At 42.9% G+C, this 25,165-nt stretch overlaps 3 protein-coding genes across 4 annotated transcripts in view; 1 reads left to right on the forward strand and 2 right to left on the reverse strand.

Annotated features, from left to right (window-relative positions):
* The window catches only part of LOC138961847 (EF-hand calcium-binding domain-containing protein 6-like), a 58,409-nt gene extending 40,314 nt beyond the window's left edge, over positions 1–18,095 (forward strand). The window contains exons 18-31 of the mRNA XM_070333519.1: positions 441–612; positions 2,324–2,575; positions 4,136–4,371; positions 4,990–5,086; positions 6,084–6,202; positions 7,373–7,606; positions 9,142–9,297; positions 9,642–9,834; positions 10,775–10,960; positions 11,924–12,157; positions 12,639–12,809; positions 13,398–13,599; positions 14,341–14,528; positions 14,880–18,095. Of these exons, the coding sequence (XP_070189620.1) occupies positions 441–612; positions 2,324–2,575; positions 4,136–4,371; positions 4,990–5,086; positions 6,084–6,202; positions 7,373–7,606; positions 9,142–9,297; positions 9,642–9,834; positions 10,775–10,960; positions 11,924–12,157; positions 12,639–12,809; positions 13,398–13,599; positions 14,341–14,528; positions 14,880–15,143 (2,704 nt within the window). The 3' untranslated portion in view covers positions 15,144–18,095. The remainder of the gene's footprint in view (positions 1–440; positions 613–2,323; positions 2,576–4,135; positions 4,372–4,989; positions 5,087–6,083; positions 6,203–7,372; positions 7,607–9,141; positions 9,298–9,641; positions 9,835–10,774; positions 10,961–11,923; positions 12,158–12,638; positions 12,810–13,397; positions 13,600–14,340; positions 14,529–14,879) is intronic.
* Positions 1–25,165, reverse strand: part of LOC138961849 (periodic tryptophan protein 1 homolog) — a gene marked incomplete in the record, with an annotated part of 270,004 nt that overhangs the window by 212,178 nt on the left and 32,661 nt on the right.
* On the reverse strand, positions 18,176–25,074 carry LOC138961855 (transcription initiation factor TFIID subunit 12-like). 2 transcript variants are annotated; one of them, XM_070333530.1, is made up of 5 exons: positions 24,916–25,074; positions 23,149–23,370; positions 22,422–22,536; positions 19,664–19,752; positions 18,176–18,695 (listed from the first exon to the last, which is right to left on the reverse strand). In XM_070333530.1, the coding sequence occupies exons 2-5, from the start codon at positions 23,347–23,349 to the stop codon at positions 18,657–18,659; spliced, it is 444 nt and encodes a 147-aa protein (XP_070189631.1). In that variant the 5' UTR covers positions 23,350–23,370; positions 24,916–25,074; the 3' UTR covers positions 18,176–18,656. The 2 variants fall into 2 exon arrangements, with proteins under 2 accessions (XP_070189631.1, XP_070189630.1); XM_070333529.1 differs by having other exon boundaries at positions 23,149–23,379; positions 24,916–25,053.

Below are 25,165 nucleotides of genomic sequence, written 5' to 3' on the forward strand. Positions count from 1 at the left end.
AATACATCAATTACCAGTTGTTCTAGATTTCTGTACACAGAGATATGTTTTAGATTTGCATGTGTGTAAAGATGACCGGTAAAGGGCAAAGTTGATTTGTTGCTCTGATGGTTTTTCAAAGAGGCATTGCTGTTTCTTTGTCTTTTTGTTTGCTTGTTTGATTGAGTCTGTTCCCATATCTGCCAAAATGATGAAGTGTTATGCAAATAAGCTTTTCTGTAAAAGAAAAGAAGAGTTCACAAACAATCAATCTTATTTTGGAGCAAGCCTTTAAACTCCTTATTAATTGCACATACTATACCATACCTAACAATTGCCTAGCCCTGGGGTGTAGATCAGTTAACCCGTGTCTATGAACTAAAAAGTAATGCTGCCTGTAATACATACGATGGATTCTGCTAAATAGTCTGGAATCTACCTCTTTTTTATGCTGTTTCCAGACAACAGATGATCGACGACAATGCAGTGTCTCGCACCCACGAGATGACGGCCGAGGAAGTCATCATTCGCATCAAGGACAAGATGTCGCAACACACGTCGGAAATCCGCAAAGCTTTCCTGTCCTGCGACAAAAAGGGCAAGGGGAGGATAACCAAGCGACAGTTTAGAGAGGTCAGTGTTCCTGTTGACCCTATGAATCAGTGCAACCTTCAATCACAGGTCATGGTCACAATCACAGGCCAGATTGTGAACAGAGAGAGGTCATGGTCACAATCACAGGCCAGATTATGAACAGAGAGAGGTCATGGTCACAATCACAGGCCGGATTGTGAACAGAGAGAGGTCATGGTCACAATCACGTGGTCAATTTCGTCTGACTCATATTCAAAACTGGGTCATACGTCATTGTTTCATTCAAGTTTTTATAGTGTATCGTTTTCTTTTCTTTGTTACTGTGGCTGTGCAGAATATTGATCAGAGCGAAGGTCAAAGGTACAGTAAAACCTGCATCTAGCGGACCCTTATTTCGGCGGACACCTTAGCATAACGGACAATTCAAATGAGGACAGATGTATTTTACACTCAAAAACACCTTAAAAGAGCGAACACCTCAAAGGCGCGGACACCCTTTTTTGGTCCTGATTGGGTTCGTTACTTGTCAACAACGGACAAACCCTTGAAACAGACAGCTTTTAGCAGACACTGGTCCGCCATCTTGGTTCTGCAAATACAATCTCGCTGGCGATGTGAACGCGCGAGAAGCTTATTTTGTAAGCCAATGACAGCACTTGAAAGAAGTTGATTTTTGTATGGTGCACGCTCATTGGTCGATGCCGTGAACAAAAACACGGGTTTCTACTTTCTGTACTGTGATGCATCTTCGTCTCATCCTTCGTCTTCGTCTCATCATGCCAAAATGAAAAATTTTGACTTTAGAAGAGAGAGTCGATGTCATAAAGAAATTGGACAAGGGGCTGTTCGTTCAAAAAGTTGCTGATGAGCTGAATTGCGAAAAACTCAAATTTCCAACATAAAAGCTGATCGAACACAAATTGCGGGTGCCAGATCGATGGCAACATGTGTTAAGAGAAGAAAAACAACCTATGATGAGTTGAACGAAGAACTCTTCGAGTGGTTTTCAACAGCTCGATCAAAGAATCTTCCCGTGAATGGCCCATTGCTTCAGGTCGTAAGAAACCGATTGCACCTCTCTCTCTCTAGCTCGCTCGCTCGTTCTCTCTCTCTGACTTTTTCCGCAAACCCCAGTGATAAACTTACTGATTGTGGTTTTGTTGCAGACTATCCTTGAATTTTTTCTCTTTGTCACTTTCTGTATGACTAATGCACAGTTTGGAATTTTTATTAACAATTGTTTTTCTGAACATCAAGTTTTGGTTTTCATTTTTATCACATGTAATGAAAGAAAATGAAAGAACTAAACATGCATAGACACTCTATTTACATGTATATAAACATGCACACATACATACAATAAAACTACATGTTCCACTAACAAACAATCATGTAATTCATTTGGCTGTTGGTGTGTTTTTTCCCATTTTTTTTTAGCACATTCATATTCATAAGAAAGTACACCTTGCTACAAAGGACAGTGGCAAGGCTCCCCAAGAGCGTCCTTTGCTCGCAGGTTTTACTGTATTGCTTACTCGGCAATATTGGGCTAGATTTGCTCACTAAAATAACAGAAACAAAGAAGGAAGGTCATGGGATATGTTTCAATACAGTACAATAAAATAACATTTAATTTCTCTGAAGTGAGTCACATGCAGACATAACCTAGTTCCTGCCTGCTGTAGCTAGGGAAACAATTTTCTTTGAAATTGAACCAATGTTCAGAGAGGTTTTTTTGTGTGTGTTTCAGATTTTAGCCAATTTAGGAATGTTGATGACGGACCAGCAATACGAGGAACTCATGTCTCGCCTCCACCTCCACAACGGTCACATGGAGTACATGGACTTTGTCCTCAACTTTGGTGACCCCCGACCCACAGACGCCAGCAACCTCATTCGCAACGGCAACCACCGCGTCAACCCCATCCGCGGTGACCAGTTTGGAATGACAGCTGAGGAGGTGGAGAACAAACTCCGGAGCAAATTGAGAGAGAACTTTGCTGTGAGTGTTTGTCGTTGTGAAAGTGGTTGTTAAGTGTTTGTTGTTATGGAAGCGGTTTGTCGTTATGGAAGCAGTTGTTCAGTGTTTGTCGTTGTGGAAGTGGTTGTTCAGTTTTGGGGTAATGATTGTTGTAGCCAAGATCATCATTTGAGTTGAAATGTCAAGTGTTTCTTTGTGTCCTCTTAAATAAAGAAATGTGCAGATACAGTGGAAGCTCCCGTAACGACCTCTCCCAAAAACGACCCCCTCTTTTTGCCGACCGATTTTCTCAGCACGGATGCCTTTCACACTGTAACTAACCTCCCAAGAACGACGCCCTCCTTTTTCAGACCGAATTTCTCGACACGGATGCCTTTCACACTGTAACTAACCTCCCAAGAACGACGCCCTCCTTTTTCCGACGACCGACCTACCAACTTAGGGTCAATAACGACTTTGACCTTTTAACCAGTGAGTGTCAAAGTTCGTAATTACCCAGCACGCGCGGAACACGCACCCCAATAGTCACGCATCAAGAGTCAGGGGTGGTAGTCTGTAGTCAGTAGTGCATGCAAGTCCAGTGGCCCACGGCTGTTATTCTCACTTATTGCTGTCAGAATAGTCTCCTGTCCGCCCAGCCGACCTTCCCCTTGACCCTGCTTGTGACCTCGATGTTTGATGCCCCCGCAAGGGGCACGGTACTCTGTAAGCACCCAAAACCTCAAAGAGATAACTGGCGGAAACCTTCCTATTGAAGGACTGCCCTGGAAGTAGGGGGAGGGGATGGGAGGGGTTGGGTAGGGGCACAACATCTCAATAATGAATTGCTGTGTACGTATTCTGTGAGTGTGTGCTCACCAACTGAGACCTCGGGCCAATGACCCATACTTGCCAATGAACAAGTTTTACCTATGGGACGGTCTCCTTTGATGTCTGAGAGGAAACTCTTCCTGTCCCAGGTTACATACACTGACCTTCTTACCCGGGGTCAATCACCGAGTTTAAGCTATGAGACCGCATGCGCTCGTGTGTGTGTGTGTGTGTGTGTGTGTGTGTGTGTGTGTGTGTGTGTGTGTGTGTGTGTGTGTGTGTGTGTGTGTGTGTGTGTGTGTGTGTGTGTGTGTGTGTGTGTGTGTGTGTGTGTGTGTGTGTGTGTTATGTCTGCCCGTCTGTGTGCTGGTGTATGCACGTACATCATGCTTATCCAAATGCACATCAAATGGGAACAAAAATAGGATAACGGACACAACTTTCAAGACTGACCTGCCCAACAGTTGCCACCCCTGTGAAAAAAAATTAGACCTCCCAAACTCCCAATAAAGACCCCTCCTTTTTACGACCGATTTTTCTGGACATTTTCAAGGTCGTTAGTTGGAGGTTTTACTGTGGCTATATGTATGTCTGTTTGATTTTGTAAAGCGCATACTTTTGCTGCAGCACAGTTTTACTACCATCAACGTGGATATAAATTCTGATACTGCATTAATTTCTGTATGCTTCGTTTGTTTGTTCAAATAACGTTGCCCTGAGTTAGAGAAAGACCGACCCCAGAGTATATTTTATTATATCTTCCCATTTTAGAATTTACGCGGTGCCTTCTACAAGTTTGACGACAATCACAGCGGCTGCCTGACCAAGAAGAACTTCCGGCGGATGCTTGACTCTTTCATGATCGTCATGTCTGACGAGGAGTACGAGAAAATGTGCGAGCGACATGGAATCACCAAGTCCACTCGCATTTCTTACCGCGAGTTTCTCGAACGCTTTGAGGTCCGGGACACGGCCGAGGGACATAAATGGCTCAACTCCGTTCACAGGTGAGACTTCCTTCTTGCAGGGACTTGTTTACAGTGCTGTTGCTGGACCACACAGTTTGGTCTTGACTTGCATGACTTTTAGTTATTCACATATTTCCATCACTTTATTATCCCATTGCTTGGAATTTCGGGTCGCTTCTTCCCAGTGGAAAGCTAGCAGCAACAAGAGTTGCACTACCTAGGTGTGTGTTTTTAGGTGTAATCAGCCACCTGCACTTATGGCAGAATGACCGAGGTCTTTTACATGCCGCTGTGGTGACAGGGGGGTGGGACATTGATATTCTCTCTGAGTCTGCACATAAAGTTGGGCCGTGTTTGTCCCTGCCTGGATTCAAGCCCGTCACCCAAGGATCACAAGTTCAGTGCTCTACCAACTGAGCCACATGGCACATTTATTTTGTTTAAACCTCAGACTATTTTGTTCAGGGATGGGGGATGGGATGGGATGGGATTGGGTATGTTGTACCTGGATGATACTGGCATCTTCAATCCAACTATTTCCATTTTCTTGAATTGGACTGCTACCTTTGATGCTTTTGGGTGCTTTCACCTTCCAAGCCAGTTTATCGTACAAGTTCGTTGGATGTCTTGCACACCTGTGTGTTGATGTTGTTGCAGGTATAACGAGACCTTCCCACCCAAACCCCTGACAGCAGAAGAGGCCCACCAGACACTGAAAGAGAAGGCCTACAGACAGTGGAACGACCTGGCCAAGGTAGGAAAGTTTGTTTGTGATGTGCGTTCAATCTCAGGACAGATGTCAGCTGAAAGGAAATAAATGGAATGAATGTGGCAGCAAGCTAAGGCCAAAAAAAAAATAGGTCTGTTTACGGTAACATAGGGTGAAAAAATAGGGTCGGTAGGTCGGGGTTTTTTTTTCTGGTTTTTTTCCATTTTTTTTCCTTATTTTTTTTTTTCTCCCCTCTCTATGATGTTTCACAGTTCATTTCTTCTCATCAATCCCTGTTTTTGCCCAACATAACTATAAACAGTACTTTGAGCTTACCTCCCTTCTGTCGTCTGCTGTTTGAGCGCAAACAGCTCTATTTTGGATGCGGTTTTTGGTTTTTTTCAGACGATCCAAAAAAAGATTAGGGTCGAGCCTAAAAACTAGGGTCGGTCGGGTTACCGTGAACAGACCTATTTTTTTTTTTGGCCTAAGCTGTAAGCTTTCCATGGAGTGACTAGAGTGTACAGGAACTTGTGACTTTCGTTTTGTAACCAAGCTTGTGAAACACTCAATTCACCCGTGGAGACCAAGCCACTCACACAGGAGTGAGTTTGGGCTAAACTGTTAGCGTTATAAAAATGATCCTGTTGCTGAGCTCTAACGTTTGCTAAAGCAAATCAGGAGATGACAGCAACCAGACCCTATCACAAACAGATCACGAAATTTCACGGGTGTCTAACTGGCGACACAAAAAACCGAAGAGCTTCTATAAATAGCACACGCTCAAGGCTGGCAGACAACTCCATCATTGTGAAAGGGAGACTACTGCATCACGCTGTCACATGTGTTTGATGTTTTTCAAAGAGGTAGAGGAGCATGGTTGTGTCATTGTTTGTATTTTACTGTTTTGGTTAAGAGGAGGGATGATATGATCCTTATCTTTGAGTGCCCGTCTTTCTGCATGTAATATAAATCTGTAGGCAGTTGATGTTTTACACCAACAACATATATTTGACGTGCGTGCTTTGGTTTCTGCTCTCAGGCCTTCCGACAGATAGACAGCAAGGGCAACGGCATCATCTCCAGGCGAGAGTTGCGCGACCTTCTCTACCGCTTCGTCATGCCCATGAACGATGACGACTTCAAGAAACTGTGGGCCAGGTACGAAATTCTTCATTTGTTTGTTGTACCTTTTTTCTTTTGGGGCATGGGACTTGCTCAAAGAAAAAGCAGACTTTTTGGTTTTGTGCTGTCTGCCTCATGGTTGTTTGGTTTGTGGAGAAGGAAGGTCAAATTATTTTTTTTACAGAAGGCCGAATTTTGTTTTAAGCTGCACTTGTATGACTTGTCTACCTGAACTGAATTGTGTTCAATTTTCCAGCTGATAGCTTTGTGTGATAAGTTTGAAAATATATAACTTGAAAGATTGTGGGGTGATTACCCAACTGGTATCTTTTGATCACATTAGTCATTAGACAACAAGATGACAGGGGAACACCTCTTTTAACATCTGAAGAAAAAAATCCAAGTCTTAAAAGGGAGGGAGTCTTGAAATGGAGTTAAATTTACCGAGGTCATGAACACAAAATCTGAACAAAATGTCATTGCTGTGACTTATCAGTGACAATGCTTTTGAATGTGTCATAAATCTGTGCTTGCCTGAATAAAAAGTTGTTGAAGAAAAAAAATAAAAAAAAATAAATCTGAACAAAATGTAGGTCTTGAAAAGGGGAAGTCTGTGGGGGGTCTTAAAAAGGGGAAGTCTGTGGGGGGTCTTTAAAAGGGGAAGTCTGTGGGGGGTCTTTAAAAGGGGAAGTCTGTGGGGGTCTTAAAAAGGGGAAGTCTGTGGGGGGTCTTAAAAAGGGGAAGTCTGTGGGGGGTCTTGAAAAGGGGAAGTCTGTGGGGGGTCTTAAAAAGGGGAAGTCTGTGGGGGGTCTTGAAAAGGGGAAGTCTGTGGGGGGTCTTATAAAGGGGAAGTCTGTGGGGGGTCTTGAAAAGGGGAAGTCTGTGGGGGTCTTAAAAAGGGGAAGTCTGTGGGGGTCTTTAAAAGGGGAAGTCTGTGGGGGGTCTTAAAAAGGGGAAGTCTGTGGGGGGTCTTAAAAAGGGGAAGTCTGTGGGGGTCTTAAAAAGGGGAAGTCTGTGGGGGTCTTAAAAAGGGGAAGTCTGTGGGGGGTCTTGAAAAGGGGAAGTCTGTGGGGGGTCTTAAAAAGGGAGGTTCCACTGTAACATGACAAATGGAACTGTGCTTGTAAGGATCATTAACCTCACACACTGACATGTGAGTTTCACTTGCAGATTAATATGATAACATCAGTTCTGTACCTGTCACAGGTATGACGAAGAGGGCAAAGGCTTCATTTCTCACAGCGACTTCCTGGAACACCTGGGAGCACCTGAACACGCCCCAGGTGACTTTGTCGGCCCCAGCCAGCGCATCATCGACGGGAGTCGCTTCAACATCGAGCTGCACAACACCCTGCAGCAGCAGCGGCACGAGGGCATCACGCAGAAACAGGCCAACCTCACCGAGCACATGTCCGCCACAGAGGTCATCCGGCAGCTCAAGTTAGTGACTCACTTTTGCATTTTTTGTGTCTATTTTTATTTCATTTCATATATGTATAGTTTTCACTCTGTCTGTCTGTCTGTCTGTTTGTTTGTCTGTCTGTCTGTTTGTTTGTTTTTCTGTATGATTATTGTTTGTCTGTTTGTCCATAATCACGTATATCGATCTCTGTTGTTTATGGGTCGATTCAGCTGAAACTTGGTGTGTAGCTTGGAAGTATGGACCACACGGTGGCAGGACAAAATTAGATCCCTACCTGTAGCCAAAGAGGAGATAAAACCGTTCAGCTGTTTCAAGACGTTTTCAATTGAGGTTTAGGTCAACGTCTTCTTTACTTTATTATCCCATTGCTAGTAAATTCGGGTCGCTTCCTCCCAGTGGAAAGCTAGCAGCAACAAGAGTTGCGCTACCCAGGTGTGTGCGTGTTTAGGTGTAGACAGCCACCTGAAGTTCAGGGAGAAGACCAAGGTCTTTATCGTGCCACTATTGTGACAAGGGGGCGGACACCGTCTTTGAGTCTGCACATACAGTTGACTCGTGTCCTTCCCATTGTGGATTCGAACCGGTGACGGTTGGATCACAAATCCAGTACTCTACAAACTGAGCCACCCAGCCCTCTATCTTACCCCCGGCGGGTTAGGGGGAGTGCCATATTGGTTGGGACGAGAAAGAATTTACCCGATGCTAACCAGCATGTCATAAGAGGCGACTAACAGGTTCTGTTTCTCCTTTTACCCTTGTTAAGTGTTTCTTGTATAGAATATAGTCAATGTTTGTAAAGATTTTAGTCAAGCAGTATGTAAGAAATGTTACGTCCTTTGTACTGGAAACTTGCATTCTCCCAGTAAGGTCATATATTGTACTACGTTGCAAGCCCCTGGAGCAATTTTTTGATTAGTGCTTTTGTGAACAAGAAACAATTAACAAGTGGCTCTATCCCATCTCCCCCCTTTCCCCTATCCCATCTCCCCCCTTCCCCCGTCGTGATATAATGGTTGAAAACGACGTTAAACACCAAATACAGAAAGAAAGCCCTCCATTTTATTTATCATTTGTCAGCCTTTTCTCTCAGGGGGTTTAGTTCTACTCACCACTTGTCAGCCTTTTCTCTCAGGGGGTTTAGTTCTACTCACCACTTGTCAGCCTTTTCTCTCAGGGGGTTTAGTTCTACTCACCACTTGTCAGCCTTTTCTCTCAGGGGGTTTACTTCTACTCACCACTTGTCAGCCTTTTCTCTCAGGGGGTTTAGTTCTACTCACCACTTGTCCAACCTCAGAATTGAGTTTACTGTTTTTACTTCATCTCCTTTTGGGGGTTTCTCCCCCCAAAAAACGACTTCAATATTCCATTGCTTTTGTTTTTTGCTTTGTTTTATGTTTCACTTTCAGAATTTGTAGTTTATTGATTGTTGTGACTGAGACACGGTCATGCTTGTGCCTCCTGTGGTCAGCTCCTAGAAAACCTGATTCAGTAAACTATGTTTCCTCATTTTTGCCATTTCTCAGCACTTATCTTTAATTTACTGTTTTAACAGGGACAAGATCCGAGACAGCTATGCTGATTTATACAAAGCTTTCTGCAAGTACGACACCCAGAACCGCGGCTCTCTGTCTGTGCACGACATCCAGAAAGTGCTGGTGGAACAAAACTTCTACATCACAGACGAAGAATTCTTCTTGCTGCTTGACATGTGAGTAAAACAGTGTTACAAATTAGCAGGGTTGAATGTTGCTTAGAGATATACAGTGTGTAACAGGGGTACACATTGTGCGTGGGGATGTGGGTGTTTGGCGTTTGCACACAGATGTATGTATCTGCATGCACACACGTGCCTTTTGTCATGGTGAAGTCGTTTTCACTTCTGTGCTCCTAACAGTGTTTTTGTAAAAAATAAAAAAATAAAAAATTTTTGGCAGTAGTTTTTATTTTGCAACAAGTCATTTCCCCCCCAGTCATCTTTCTATGAGGATTTAGCATGGTTTAAAAAAAAAAATGATTCCCAGTTTGGTGAAATGTGCCTTGTATTTTCTACAGGATTGGTTTGCGCACAGACAAGGCCCGACTAAACTACAGTCAGTTCCTGGCTGCCTTCGAGGACGGCCGTAAGTCAAGCTACGGGCGGCGACCGGCTGAAGTGCGCATTGAGGAGTACACAGAGCTGACTGCAGAGGACGCTGAAAACAAACTGAGGCAGAAACTGGAGAAAAATATTGATGATGTCTCCAGGGTGAGGAAGGAAGAATAGTTACTGCAAGTTTCTCTGTGCCACCTAGACTGTCTCTCAAACATTCCTTTGAAAGAAAAGCTCAGTTGTAAACTTTATTTATGAAAAAGATCTTGTTGAATTTTATGTCTTGTTGATCTTTGTTTTGCTTTTGACGTAAGAGATTTTACTTTGAAAGAGAGGGTCAAAAAGTGATGTCATAGTTTTTATTTAATCGATATTATGTCTTTAAGAACAAACCCAAAAGTGTTCCAACAACTTACCTTTCTTGTTTTTTGATTCTTAAAGAACAATCTTTAATTGTCAGTCGCTCCCATGGGGTCGCCTTCACGCGGCGGGAGCGTTTAAACAGAGCTACCCCACCCCTTTACTTATCTTCTTTTGTCTTATTTCTGCCTTACCAGTCCTTTCACCTATATTTCCTTCCAAGAAAACTCTCCCTACTATTCCCTGCAGTTTTCCAATTCTTTTCTTGTTGTCTTATTTCTACCTGACTGGATCCATCACCTTTATTTCACTTACCAAAAGTCTTCTTTTCCACATCCTTATTTCTCTGCACCCCGCATGTCGTAAGAGGCGACTAACGGATTCTGTTTCTCTTTTTACCCTTGTTAAGTGGTTCTTGTATAGAATATAGTCAATATTTGTAAAGATTTTAGTCAAGCAGTATGTAAGAAATGTTTAGTCCTTTGTACTGGAAACTTGCATTCTCCCAGTAAGGTCATATATTGTACTACGTTGCAAGCCCCTGGAGCAATTTTTTGATTAGTGCTTTTGTGAACAAGAAACACTTAACAAGTGGCTCTATCCCATCTCCCCCCTTTCCCCTATCCCATCTCCCCCCTTTCCCTCGTCGCGATATAACCTTCGTGGTTGAAAACGACGTTAAACACCAAATAAAGTAAAGTAAAGTAAATTGTAAGTCATTTTTTGTCCCCACCAGACTCTAGCAGCAATCGACAAAGGGGAGACAGGCAGAGTTCTCGTGGATGAACTGCGACGCATCCTTGACCTTTACTGTTTCCGCATGACAACAGACCAGTGGCGCAGGGTCAAGGCCAGAATGTCCATCGGCCCCGACAACTGTGTGGACTACGCCTCCTTCCTCAGGAACTACATTGGTAACGAGGTGAGTTGCCTGTTGCCACTATCTTTGGTTTCCATCCATCTCTTCCTGTATTTCTTTCTGTCTTTCTTTCTTTCTTTCCCTCCTTCTGGTCTCTTCTATGTCTTTCTCCCTTTCCTTCTTCGTCAAGTATGGAGTGACTAGGTGGCCTTGGTCAATCAAGAAACAGACCTACCGACCGTCTTTGACTGTCTTCAAGTTTGTAATGAAACCATGAATTTTTCTTTGTCTGAGATTTCTTACCAGTAGTGCTACCAGTACATTCTGCTAGCAGTCTCACAACTGATGTACTGTGCCCATGTACTGACTCACTCTTTTTCGACCTGATCAATCAATCAATCAATCAATCAATCAATGAGTCTTATATCGCGCATATTCCGTGGGTACAGTTCTAGGCGCTCTGCAGTGATGCCGTGTGAGATGAAATTTTATACGGCCAGTAGATTGCAGCCATTTCGGCGCATATTTACCTTTCACGGCCTATTATTCCAAGTCACACGGGTATAGGTAGACAATTATTAACTGTGCCTAAGCAATTTTGCCAGGAAAGACCCTTTTGTCAATCGTGGGATCTTTAACGTGCACACCCAATGTAGTGTACACGGGGGGAGGTTCGGACACCGAAGAGAGTCTGCACACAAAGTTGACTCTGTGAAATAAATTTCCGCCGAACCTGGGATCGAACTCATGCTGACAGCGGCCAACTGAATACAAATCCAGCGCGCTACCAACTGAGCTATATCCCCACCTGATTGCTCTGAAGAGAACGTTAACTTTCATACACGCCACAGGAGTGGATGTCTGAAAAAGCAAATGAGGAAGAAGAAGAAGAACCCACTGGCACTGTTATGAATTTTTTTATGTTTCTTGCAGCACATGCGGTTTGACTCAAGTTCACTTAGGACTACAAACTGTGGGTAGAAGAAGAAGAAACCACCGTTATGAATTTGTCCATGTATGTTGCAGCACATGCGGTTCGACCAGGCCGTGCAGGCCTTGCAGGACGCGCCACCCCTGCCTGTGTATCAGCTGGTGACCGTGGACGAGGTTCAGGAGAGGATCCAGGAAGCCGTGCGCTCTCACCAACCGACCATCGTGCGAGACCTCAAGGATGCTGACTACGCTGGTATCGGTTCAGTCAGTCGGGACGCTTTCCGCGAGATCCTCAACAAGCACGTCATGAGGTTGAATGACGAGCAGGTGAGGGTCACATGATTAGTTAGCGAGATTTTTGTTTAGTTTGTACATATGTAAGGTATAGATAGTAGTTTTGGGGGAAGCAACACACAAAAATCATCGATCACTTAAGAAAAAAAAGAGCAGCAGGGATGGGTGGCTGGTAGTTCAGTTAGTAGAGCACTGGACTTGTGATCCTTGTGTCACAGGTTCGAATACAGGCCAGGACGGACACACGTCAACTCTATGTGCAGACTCAGAGATGTTATCCATGTCCCACCCCCATGCACAACAGTGGCATGTAAAAAAGACCTCATCATTCTGACAGAAGTGCAGGTGACTGATTACATCCAAACCTGCACACACCTTGGCAGCGCCACTCTTGCTGCTGCTAGCTTTCCACTGGGAGGAAGCGACCTGGATTTCCAAGCAATGGGATAATGAAGTAATGGAAGGAACATTTTCATAATCTGTTTAACATAATAAACTGCTTTGTGTGTTGCAGTTTGAGAGAGTATGGGACCTGTCCCCGGTCAACGAGTACGGCAACATCAACTACCGCGACTTCCTGGCAAACTACAGCGACGACGTCCGCATACCTTCCCCGCCAAGGACGGCCAACCCTGACACCAACCGCAGGCCATACACCTCCATGTCTGTCAGACCTGGGTCCAGGGTGAGTTGGCTCTTGTTTTGTCTCTCCCAGCTTTACACATTCTCACATGTACAGTGGAACCCCCCTTTAAGGACCTCTAACAATCTGAGAAAATCAGGTCTGAAAAAGGAGGGAGTCTTAAAATGGGGGTACATTTACACGGGGTATGAACAGAAAATCTAAGAAAACAAGGTCTTAAAAGGGAGGGAGTCTTAAATTGGAGGGTCTTAAAAGGGGGGTTCCACTGTACTGTGAGAAAGCTTAACCCTGGTCGTGCGGCTCCCGGAATTATCTGGGATGCCTCCCTTCAGTGCTAGGGGCGATCACCGGGATGTTCCCATGATGGGTATCTCGTCACACAGTAAATAGTGTGACCAACCAGCAAATGCCTTACAGAAATACCAGGCAAATCTAGGAAGTGATGTCAACAGGAATTCCATTTTTTCATTGGTTCAAACTATAAATTTGTTTATTTCTTGGATGTTTCGCATATTCTTAAAGACACCGACTTCAGTTCAGCCAGTGTCTTCTTTTTTATACCAAGACAAGTACATGCACTAGTGACTGCAAAGACACATTTTCTCACAACCAACCATGTTTATTGTGCAGATGAACCTCCAGAGACCGGCCTCTCAGATGTCTCGTTCATATTCCCGCGCCAATTCTCGCTGTGCGACACCGCTGGTGAACGCTGAGTCGGCAGAACAGCGGCTGAAGGACAAGGTGTTCAGACACTGGAAGGACATGCAGCGACAATGTCGTAACCTTGACCACCACAACACCGGCACCATCAGCGTGTCTGAGTTCGGCGGTCAGTGGAGTCTTATTTCTGGTCAAGGTTTCTCATCTGGACAGGTTTAGTTTTAGAATGAATGAGACCAACAAAATATGTCTGAGAACAATGGCTTGTCTGTTGATGAAGTCAGCAACAAAATCATCTGTATGTACTTTGTTTAAAGTCGATTGTGTGTCAAAATTTGGAGGGGGGTAGGTGGAGTTTGTGTGTAGAGGGTATTTTTAAATTTCACAGTTGTCACAGAAACTCTATTTACCTGGCGACATTTTGTTACCCAAAATGTGTTAGTGAAAGTGATACTTGCACCATATTAAATGCGATCCAAGCTTACCTTTATCATGAAATGGGTACTTGGTCTGTTGCAGTCAGGCTGTTTTGTCGGCTGTACAGTATATCTACTTCGTCTAGTTCAGCAGTTAAGACTGGTGTGTGGCCAGTTACAACAGACTTGCTCAAAAAGTGCACACACTTCACCCCACCACACTTTAACAGTGTCAAAAAATAATTCAAAATTTGATTTGTTTTCTGTTTACAGTAGAACCTCCCTTTTCAGCTACACACCCCCCCCCCCCCCCCCCCCAAATTAAAACTCACTCCCTTTTACGACCATGATTTCTCAGGATTTCTGTTGCTAACCTCTGTAAATTTACCCCCATTTTAAGACTCCCTCCTTTTATGACCTGATTTTCTCAGATTTAGGGTTCAAAGAGGGGTTTTACTGTACTTCAGCTTCAACTGGTACAACATTGTTTTCAGACTTGCTGAGCCAGTACAACATCGACCTGCCCCCCCAGGACTTTGACAGCATCGTCACCAAGTACGACATGAAGGAGAACGGCCGCTTCAGCTACAGCGAGTTCCTGCGACACTTCATGATCTCCATGCGGCCCAAGGACGGGTCAGCCATCACCGCCAGGAAGAAACTGCAACCCCTCAGAGTTCCTGTAAGTGTTGCATTTACTTGCCTTTGTGTGTGTGTGGGGGGGGGGGGGGGGGGATTTCTGAGTTGCCTTATTTAATATACTAAATGGAAGTAGGTGTAGATAGAGAAATGTAAAAATTACCCTTGAAGGTAGATGATCTCAGTGAAGAAACTTGGAATGAACAACAACTACAGAAATCGTATGATATACAGACTGAACATATCATTTCAATATCCTGTGATACAGGAGAAGGAATCAGAAGTTAGGGAAGGATAGAAAATGAGATATGGTGAACCAGAAACTAGCGTAGTGTAGAAAATGTAGAATGATAAATTTGACCAGTGAATTTTATCTTGCTCTCTCTCTCTACAGATGGAGATTCAGGAAGAAGGAAGTGACCTGTTGACCCGTGTTAGCGAGTGCGTGTCATCAAACTGGAAGGATATGCGTCGAGAGTTCAAGGCCGTTGACCAAGACGGAATGGGCATTGTGAACGAACTGGAGTTCAGACGAATTCTCCGACAATTTTGCGCTAATGTGTCCGAGGAAGAGTTTGATACTATCGTCACCACTTTCGACCGCACTGCAAATGGCTTGGTGTCATACAATGACTTTGTCAGAAAGTTTATTCATTAATCATTATCCTTGGAAGTTATGGTATAGATAAGGTTTCTCCACTCCAAAAGACTATTTGCTGAAGGGTCATCTTCTAAGCGTTCCAAATATTGTTTGTATACACTTGAAATATTTCATTACAGTAAACACACTCCATTTTTTTCCTTCTTCTTCTGCGTTCGTGGGCTGAAACTCCCATGTACACTCGTGTTTTTTGCACGAGTGGAATTTTACGTGTATGACCATTTTTTACCCCGCCATACGCCGTTTTCGGAGGAAGCATGCTGGGTATTTTCGTGTTTCTATAACCCACCGAACTCTGACATGGATTACAGGATCTTTTTCGTGCGCACTTGGTCTTGTGCTTGCGTGTACACACGGGGGTGTTCGGACACCGAGGAGAGTCTGCACACAAAGTTGACTCTGAGAAATAAATCTCTCACCGAACGTGGGGACGAACTCACGCTGACAGCGGCCAACTGGATACAAATCCAGCGCGCTACCGACTGAGCTACATCCCCGCCCCCCCGTGTTTCATTAGTGTGACATGTATGACGCATTATTATTCTGGAGTGAGTCTGGATGAAAATAAACATGAGATTTGTGTGTAAGGCCAAGAAAAAAAAATTGTCTGTTTCTGGTCACCCGACCGACCCTAAATTTCGGCGCCGACCCTAAACTTTTTTTTTCCAAACTCAAAAATGTTTTGTTTTTTTTTGGTGGTAAAGGACAGGGTGAGAAAATGAACAACAAAAACGTGTGAAAACGAAAGTCCGCTGACGATTTGTAAATGTGTTGAGTGTCTTGTCTCTATGTATAGTGAATCCAGTCTCTTTGCGCGATTTTTAAAGTTAGTTTTATTGGTCTACATTTGGGGTAAAAAAAAAAATTTAAAAAAAATCCCGACCTACCGACCCTATTTTTTTTAGCCATGTTACCAGAAACAGACAATTTTTTTTTGTTGGCCTAATCACAATACCCGTGTCCCAATACTGCATGTCTGGACCCGCCTCAATTAGCAATACATCTGTATGTGTGTGTCCTGGTAAGCTTCCACTTTCCTCACGCCTTACACACTCTCATTAACTTTGGTTTGAAAGAAAACTTATTTTTGTGTATACTGCCAACACCATAATTGTGCATAAATCTGTATGTGTGTGCGAGTATGATCTGAGCCATGATGTGTTTGGGCTTTATGAGAAAAAAACTGTGATAATCTTGAATCAAACAGAATTTTGGAACGTTAGCAGTCTCTCTGTTTTATGGATTTGTGATAATCTTGTCTGTGTGTTTGCTTGGAGGTATGATTTATTGAGTGTTCTCTTGCTGTACGTCTCTTCTTGTCACACAAGTGAATCGTTATTATATTGGCAAAGCAGAAGCATGCACTTTGAACACTTTGAAAAGATATGAGCTGCATCTTCACAAATTGTTGTAGAAGCAAACACGCGCACCAAAAGCCTCGGACACAAGTATGACCGAGTGTTTTGCACACTGTCTCAGTAATTCTGTGATGCTAGCTTTCAGCATTTACATCTACAGTATTAAATGTGTATCTTGTTTATGGCTGCACAAACTGCTTTTCATGTCAAACTTACTGTACTTAATGTTGTTTTTGTATGAACTAAGCTGCTGTGTGTGCAATTGTTAAGTCAAATTTGTTCGGTGATCATGTTTTTCCGTCTAACCTTTGTTGTATTGTGATGTTTGCAGGTTGTGAGAAAAAATCTTTTCTAGGTAGCTGTGATATTCTGTACAACTCATCATGTTGGTACTGCTGATGTATGCATTTATTTGTTATAATTATACGTGTGAAATTTTATTTATAAGTTTCAGACTTCTACAGAACATTTGTGTAACATGCTGTGTCTTCTATATTAAACATATTGTAATTCAATCAAGTTTGCGTTTTAATGAAACAGATCCTGTGATTGGTCAGAATGCCCCAACTCATTAAAAATTACCGGTCATTAATTGTCGATAACCACTCGCTAAAAAAGCCATTAACCACCTGCTGGCGAGGCGCATTGATACAACCTCAACTAGTCTCGGTTAGCTTTGAGGGTCATTTTACAAGTAGGAAATATGAAGGCCAACGAAATACAGAGACCATAAGGTATGCGAAGTGATGACGTCGAATACGTGACGTAAGTTGATGCATGAATTCTTCCGGACTACGTCAGTCAATTCCAAAGATCGCTTTTGTGATGAAAAGAATTTGTTTTAGAGTTTGCTGTCCAGAAACCCGTCCAAAAGGAAGGGAAAATGTATGTACAAGAAAACAAAACAGGAGCAGAGTGATAAGATAGGAATACAAAGACATATTTCTTGGGACTTGACCCTTGCAGGTAGGGGGACTGAAAGCAGTGTGTGAACAGAACAGAACCAATTCTGTCTGTTTGCAATCGCATGAAAGCAGGAAAGAGATCGTCATCAGATTGAATTACAATAACATTAACATGCTTCCATTTGAAACTTCTCGGTCTTCATCGTGGATTGACGCCCTCCCAAAGTCTAATTGAAGCCCTCTGTCGCTTCGCTCTGTCAGGCTTCAATTAGCTTTGGTCGGGCGTCAATCCACGATGACGACCTCGAAGTTTCAAATGGAAGCATGTTAATTTGTAATTAGCAATATGTATTATTTGAAGTATATATTTGTAAATACCATGTTCTGTGGCTTCTTATGGCAATGGCCTTGAATGAAACAAGTGTCCTTGCAACTTATCTTTTACATTTTATGGTTTTCTTTCTTTCATGTTATTTAAAGTAGCTTTCAAAGTACTATGCCTTCCCAAGTCGTTTCTGAATGCTCTCCTGAAAATTATGTTCAAACGCTGCTGTGATTTTCATATCTTTGAAATATAAGAATTACGTGATATGTAATGTACATTATGTCTGACAAAACTTGATTATGCGACTGTTGGTTATTTTTGTTTATTAATGCTTTTTTCTATAAAGACATGTTTCAAAGTGTGTGTGCATTTACGGGTGTGTGTGTGTGCTCTGTGACCAGTATTTTTGAAAACAACAAATCTTCAAGCAGACAGACACAGTTAATGTATTACTCATCATTTACTTCTCATGAATTTCACACAAAACCAACAGTCAAAAAATATTCAAAAGTGCAAAATAATGTACAGTTCATCTTTCTCGCTTCCAATCATGTGACTCGTAGTTGAACATTTTTTTCATTGAACTTGTCACCATTTATCTCATATATTTCATACATAAAATTATCGGACACATGCCAATCATTTTTTCCTGAGAAACAACGCATCCACACAGAATGTCTTCAGCACAGAAAAAAATCTGTTTCTCTCATTCCTTCGTACAGTTATAAAATTCATCCATATATTCTTCTTCTTCTTGTCGATCACTCGGATGGAAACGCCGGTTCTCCGCGCAAATGTATACATATATATTCAAATACTTAACATATTCAAGTTCAGTCATCAAGACAAGTTCCAGTCAGTCTTCTCAAACTCACACCACTCAAAAACCACATGTAGCACACAGCCAGGATGCACAACTCCATCAGGATTTCTTCAGAGTCTTGCGAATCAGCGCTAGTCTCTGAAAAACAAAACGGAAAAGGTTCAAGGAATGAAACAGCTGAAGGCATGTTGTACAGTGAATTTCATTTCCACGATTCATTCGTCTTTCTTTTTAGTTCAGACCAAAGTGAGCATCATGAATCTTTATGTTCATGATCAAGCTGCCATAACATACAGGGTGACACAAAAAAAACAGAGCCCACCAAAAGTTTAATATTTTCTGAAATAATCAGCCGATTCTTTTATTTTTTCAGGTGAGCCAAGCTGAAATGATGTTCTAACAGCCCACCAAGTTTGAGCTTCAAGATGTCATGGACAACGGAGCATAAGACATTTATAGTCGAGGCCTATTTTCGGTCGAATTCTATCCAGACTGGTCAGCCGCAGATGTGGGATCGCTCTTACAGCTGCTGTTATTGCTGCCTTAAGATCAGGGATGGTCTGGGGGTTGTTGCCATATACCCTGTCCTTGAGGTACCCCCACAGATAAAAATCTGGGGGGTTCAAGTCCGGTGAATAGGGGGACCACTCTGGGTCACATCTGCGGCTGACCAGTCTGGATAGAATTCGACCGAAAATAGGCCTCGACTATAAATGTCTTATGCTCCGTTGTCCATGACATCTTGAAGCTCAAACTTGGTGGGCTGTTAGAACATCATTTCAGCTTGGCTCACCTGAAAAAATAAAAGAATCGGCTGATTATTTCAGAAAATATTAAACTTTTGGTGGGATAGATCTGTTTTTTTTGTGTCACCCTGTACAACACTATTGTCACATGAACTTACTTTACTTTTTAAAGAAAACCTGCACAGCTTTATATTGCAGATCCATAAAACACATGTATACATATCTATATATAAATACACACACAAGCATGAAAGGAAACTCACACACATACACACACACACGCAGGCAATCATACACACACGAAAGAGTACATGGTGTTCCTGCAAATGTACACACATGCACGCCTGAACGCATACACACCTGTCTGTGAGCCTCTGTCACCGTGGCCTTTTTGTATGGTCGCAGTTCTTCCGAGCCAAAGCCTGGCACCCACATGTTGTAGTTCCGTTCTGCACAACCAATGTTAAGTTGTAACGATAGCGTGTAGTGAACAATTCATATTGCATGTTGCTAGATATTGTTTTTTGTGCATGCATAATTATACACTCTTCAAAAAAAGTTATGGATCGGTTGAAAAAACGGATCTAATTATAAAAAATTGCCAAAAAATTAAACATCGACATAATAATTAAAAGATTAATGTGTTTGAATTAACAAATGAACAATGAATCTTGACCTAGAATTTTGTTTGGCAGGCAGAGTTATTTCCCTTTGTGGGACTTCTCAAAAGCTTCTCATTATGGAAAAAAAAGGGTGTTTTTTATAGCCCCATGAAATTTGCGGAACGCATGCCAGGGCAAAAGGTTGTGATGCACGTGCTACAACAGGGTCCTGGCTATGAACATCGCTCACCAGCTTGTGTTTAAAGGTTGACACGCTGACACAATTATGCACAGTAGCAACATGCCCCCACGAAGAAAACTGAGCGATTTGGATAGAGGAAGGGCAATAGGATGGCTACAAGATGGTGTTGCTGCCAGGCAAGTGGCCCAGAGGCTTGCAGTGGCTCCCTCTGTCATCATCAGACTAAAACAGAGATTCCACGCAACTGGAAGAGTGCAGGAGCGACAACGTTCTGGTCGGCCCAGAGTCACTACACAAAGAGAGGATTTGTTTGTTTATTTGTTGCTTAACGTCCAGCCGACTACGCAGAGCCATATCAGGACGAGGAAGGGGGGGATGAAGGGGGCCACTTGTCAAGCGATTCCTGTTTACAAATGCACTAACCCATTACTTGTGTCCCAGCAGGCTTTAGTAAAACTAAATTAATACCTACTGGAAGACTACCAGTTTCCAGTATGTTAAAATAGGCTTAACCTATCTACTGCTGGACTTACATCAGAACACTAACAGATTAAACTATACATGAATCGCGAGACAAGCGGCAAGAGAAGAGATTTTTGGAAAAAATACAGGTGAATGAGCAAGAAGGCAGAAAAAAGAAAAGAATTCATGAAGAAAAAGAGAGCATGACAGAAAAGAGGAACCAAAAATCTACCTAACAGCAAACTAGAAAGCTCCTGCGGTTCCAAAAACAGGAGGGGCTTTTAATTTCATAACCGCAGTGCCCCACTGCGGGACAAAGAGAGGATCGCTTCATTCAGAGGCAGGCCATGCAATAAAGATTGGCTACGGCAAACAACATTAGGCAACGCCTACAAGCTACCACCAACACTGTTGTTAGTGGTCAGACGATCCGAAACCGCTTACACAACTTTGGCTTGCGTGCAAGGCGTCCAGTCCGAGGAACAACCTTGACTGCTAATCACCGAGCAGCTCGCCGAGCCTGGTGCACTCAACATGTGAGGTGGCAACGTCAGCAGTGGGCTCAGGTGTTGTTTACAGATGAGTCCCGCTTTTGCTTGGAACCTGCTGATGGTCGCATCCGAGTGTGGAGGCGTCGCGGAGAGCGCTTCGCAGAAGGCGCTGTTCTGGAACGACAGCGTTTTGGCGGAGGCTCTGTGATGGTCTGAGGAGGGATCAGCACACGTCTAAGGACACCTCTGTACCATGTAGTGGGCAACTTGACCGGTGTCCGCTACCAAAATGAGATCTTGCAACCCCTGAGCATTCCAGCCCTCCAAGCGATCGGCCCTCGTGCGATTCTTCAGGATGACAACGCACCTCGCCATCGCTCTGCAGCTGTAAACACCTTCATCCAGCAGGCCAGGGTCAACAGGATGCTGTGGCCAGCCAACAGCCCGGACCTGAACCCCATACAGCACATGTGGGACGAGCTTTGTCGTCGGGTACAGCAACATCACCCTCCTCCTGCCAATCTGTGTCAACTGCTGCAATGGCTCCAGCAGGAGTGGAATGGAGTTCCCAGAGCATTTATATGCAACCTGATCCACTCCATGCGCCAACGATGTGTTGAATGCCTGGCATACAACGGAGGGCACACGCGTTATTGACACTGATTCACATTGTTGTGAATTCCATTTTCGAGGGTTGTCACGTTTGACACACTCTAGCTAAATTGTCGCTGCCGCATTCGATCTTTGCTTTGTTTGTCATTACTCCTTGGTTGTTCAATTATATAATTTTAAAAAAATGAAAGAATTCGGTCTTGTCTGTTTTGTGTGGTGTGCTTGTAAAAAAGTGATCCTTAACTTTTTTTGAAGAGTGTACATGTGGAAGACAAAGAGAGAGAGAGCAGCTTGTTTTTTATGAAGACCAGCGAACAGGTTTTAAAAACAAAACTCAAGCACCGCAGAAATACAAGTACAGGTAAGTAAATAAAATACATGGACAGAGAGAGAATGTTGCGTGTGTGTGATACTGTTTCCAGTCCATTTGCATGCGTCCTTACATGTGTGCATGAAAGGGAAAGATACTAAAAGGGAGAGTGTGTCGGCCTGTCTGTGCTTCTGTTTGTCTCTTTCTGCATGCACACATTTGTACTTTTTATTATTTGTATGTGTGCATCATCCATCACTGATACTGATAGTAAAAGTTAGGTACAGACACACAGTGGGTGACCCCTGAGTGACCTACCTAAACAGAGCTGAACAGAAAAAAGCCACAGACTGACAGAGAAAACAGAGAGTGACCCACCTAAACAGAAACCCCCAACAGACCAACAGAGAGAACACTAAGTGACCCCTGGGTGACCCACCTAAACAGAGCTGGACATCCTTGACCTCCAGGGTGTTGGACTTTCTGTGTTTGGCCATCATGCACGCTGAACTCACAACACTCTCAATGAAGTTGTCAGCAATGGTCAGCAGTGTCTGCAACACAACAATCAACACAATTAGGATTGAAAAACAGAGAGAGAGTGAGTGTGTTTATGTGTGTGCCTGTGTGTGTTTGCGTGTGGATGTACATACATCATTAATATATGCTTTGATTTTTTTTCAAGTTAACGCATTTTAGTGATGATGTATCAAAATAATGTATGTAATATATATTTCTTTTTCAAATTTGTTGTTGCTTAATTTTCGACACAGGTAAATAAAAAGGCTAAATGTATGATTTTTTCAGTTATGCCTTTTATTCAAGTGACACTTCCAGTTCCACGTATACAAATAAATATATATTAATATATCAGAAGATGACCCAGAAATAACCTTCAAAAATAGGTTTGTATGATTGTGAAAGAGTGAATACTCTTGCTTTTAGTGAGGCAAGCTTTCTACAAATGTATGCTCCTTGTCCAAGTGTTTCAGACACACCCCTCACCAGTAACTGGCCTAGTAAATTATCACGTGGGAAAGTTTGACTCAGTAAAAGCAAGAGTACTCACTCTTTCACAACCCATACAAACCGAACAGAGTTATTTCCAAACATCATCTATTCCACAAAAAAACCTCTTCATTCACTAACAAGTTCCCAGTCCTAACCTCTTCAACGTCATCATCCATCTGCTCCAGAGGGTCCACCTCCTTTACCAGCTCCTGCAGACGCCGCCTGTCAATCACGCCCCCTGATGGACCGCCGGTCGTCCCCTGAGCTGGAAGGGCAGTAACTCTGGCTCCAGCTTGTGCAGTTGTCCCCCCTGCATTGCTGTTGCCGCTTGTGTCATTTGGGTTTGCCTTGTTCATCGTAACCGGCTGAGGATAATCCTGCGACATCTATACATATATTTTACTGTGTCTGTGTTCCTCAATTTTTAGAAACAAGGTCTGATTCTATTTATTACTTCAAGATAGTCATCTTGACGGCCACCTGCCCATAATGACAACCCCCAAAAGATCTCTGAAGGGTTTTACTATGATTGACCTTTCCATCGTGAACCCCTGTATAACGCCACTGCGGGCATTCCGTTTCTGTCCGAACTGATGGTTTCAACCTGTCTCAGAGTTAGACAACCAGTCATTTTGTTCTTTCTTTTAACTGTAACATCGTTCATGCAAAAAATGCGAACAATCATACCCCCCATTCTATTCTTAACCTGCAAATGATAGTGATACAGGTCACATCCGAGTGCATTGAGGGCTGATGGAACTAGGTCAGAAGCGACCTGTACTGCGAGTGTGAGTATTGAGAAGAAGCATCTTCCTCCAAAAGCGGCGTATGGCTGCCTAAATGGCGGGATAAAAAACGGTCATACACGTAAAATTCCACTCGTGCAAAAAACACGAGTGTACGTGGGAGTTTCAGCCCACGAACGCAGAAGAAGAAGAAGAGAAGAAGCATCTTATGTGAAGTAGGGGCAATTTTATTTTCTGACACATTGTGTCCTTGAGTCACGCATCCTCTCGTCTTTGATAACAACGTATTTCTCCAACATTCTCCTCCTGACAGACTTCTAGACTGCAGTAAAGGTGGTCGCTGACCTGTGACACTACCTGGCTAAGAAGCCACTGGCGCCATTTTTTGCTCGCGATGATAGACTCAGGAAGCTGTGGGCAGTGGAGCATGACAAAGGTTACGCAAGCTTGTTTCCTTAACTGCATCCTGCTAAGCATGTTCATTATCAATGATTTCCTTCAACGTATAAGTTTAAGTTTAAAAAAAAGTGACCTGAGCAGTCCTTTTAGTGACCATCCAAATTAAAGACCACTTATTTTCATTTCTCTCATTCAAGATGAATTTGTAATGTATCAAATTAATTTAAATGGTTTCTGGTTGTCATGTTAGTAATGTTACTTGCAAGTTGCATGCATTCAGTTTGTAATGGGCACTTTTCCATTTCCAAAATATATAACTGTTTTGACTTTCTCTGTCTGCCTGTCGCAAATATGGATGTAACCTACAGCGAGTGTGGAGGGGGGTACATAAACTGCCTGACCAAATGTACCTCCCCGCAAAACACTCGGTTACATAGTATCAATTTCAAATTCTGACACAGAACCAGAAGCAAGTGCTTTAGACGTTTTACTACATCAGTTATGTACTTACTGTCTTCTTCTTCTTCTAGTTCACACAACTTGCCTTTGCCTTCAGGACCGCAAAACACTCGGTTTCATAGTATCAAATTCAAATTCTGACACAGAACCAGAACTTGCAGTTCTAAGCAAGTGCTTTGGACGTTTTACTTCATCAGTTCTGTACTTACTGTCCTATTCTAAGCACCATATACCATACATTCGAATAAACTGTAGCATATAATAATGCTCTGAATTCTTCTGTTTGTAACAAAAAAAGTTTGCTAGATGTTAACTCACCCCGTTAACAGGTAGGAAGTATATCAGAAGGACTGCAAAATTCGCAAAACTACAAACTTAACCGGAAGTTTACTCGACTACCAACAAGCGATCAACAAAGTAATTTGCGACATCAAGGATAGACAGAAATAATGAATAAATACAAATAAACCTAAATATTTCAATCAAAGCCGCCTTTCTACTTTAAAAGCATAAACGTTTTCCATTAATTAATACAGTTGCATTTAACAAGTGATTTTATAAGAAAAGT

Source organism: Littorina saxatilis, linkage group LG3 (genome assembly GCF_037325665.1).
Source record: "Littorina saxatilis isolate snail1 linkage group LG3, US_GU_Lsax_2.0, whole genome shotgun sequence".
Lineage (NCBI taxonomy): Eukaryota > Metazoa > Mollusca > Gastropoda > Littorinimorpha > Littorinidae > Littorina > Littorina saxatilis.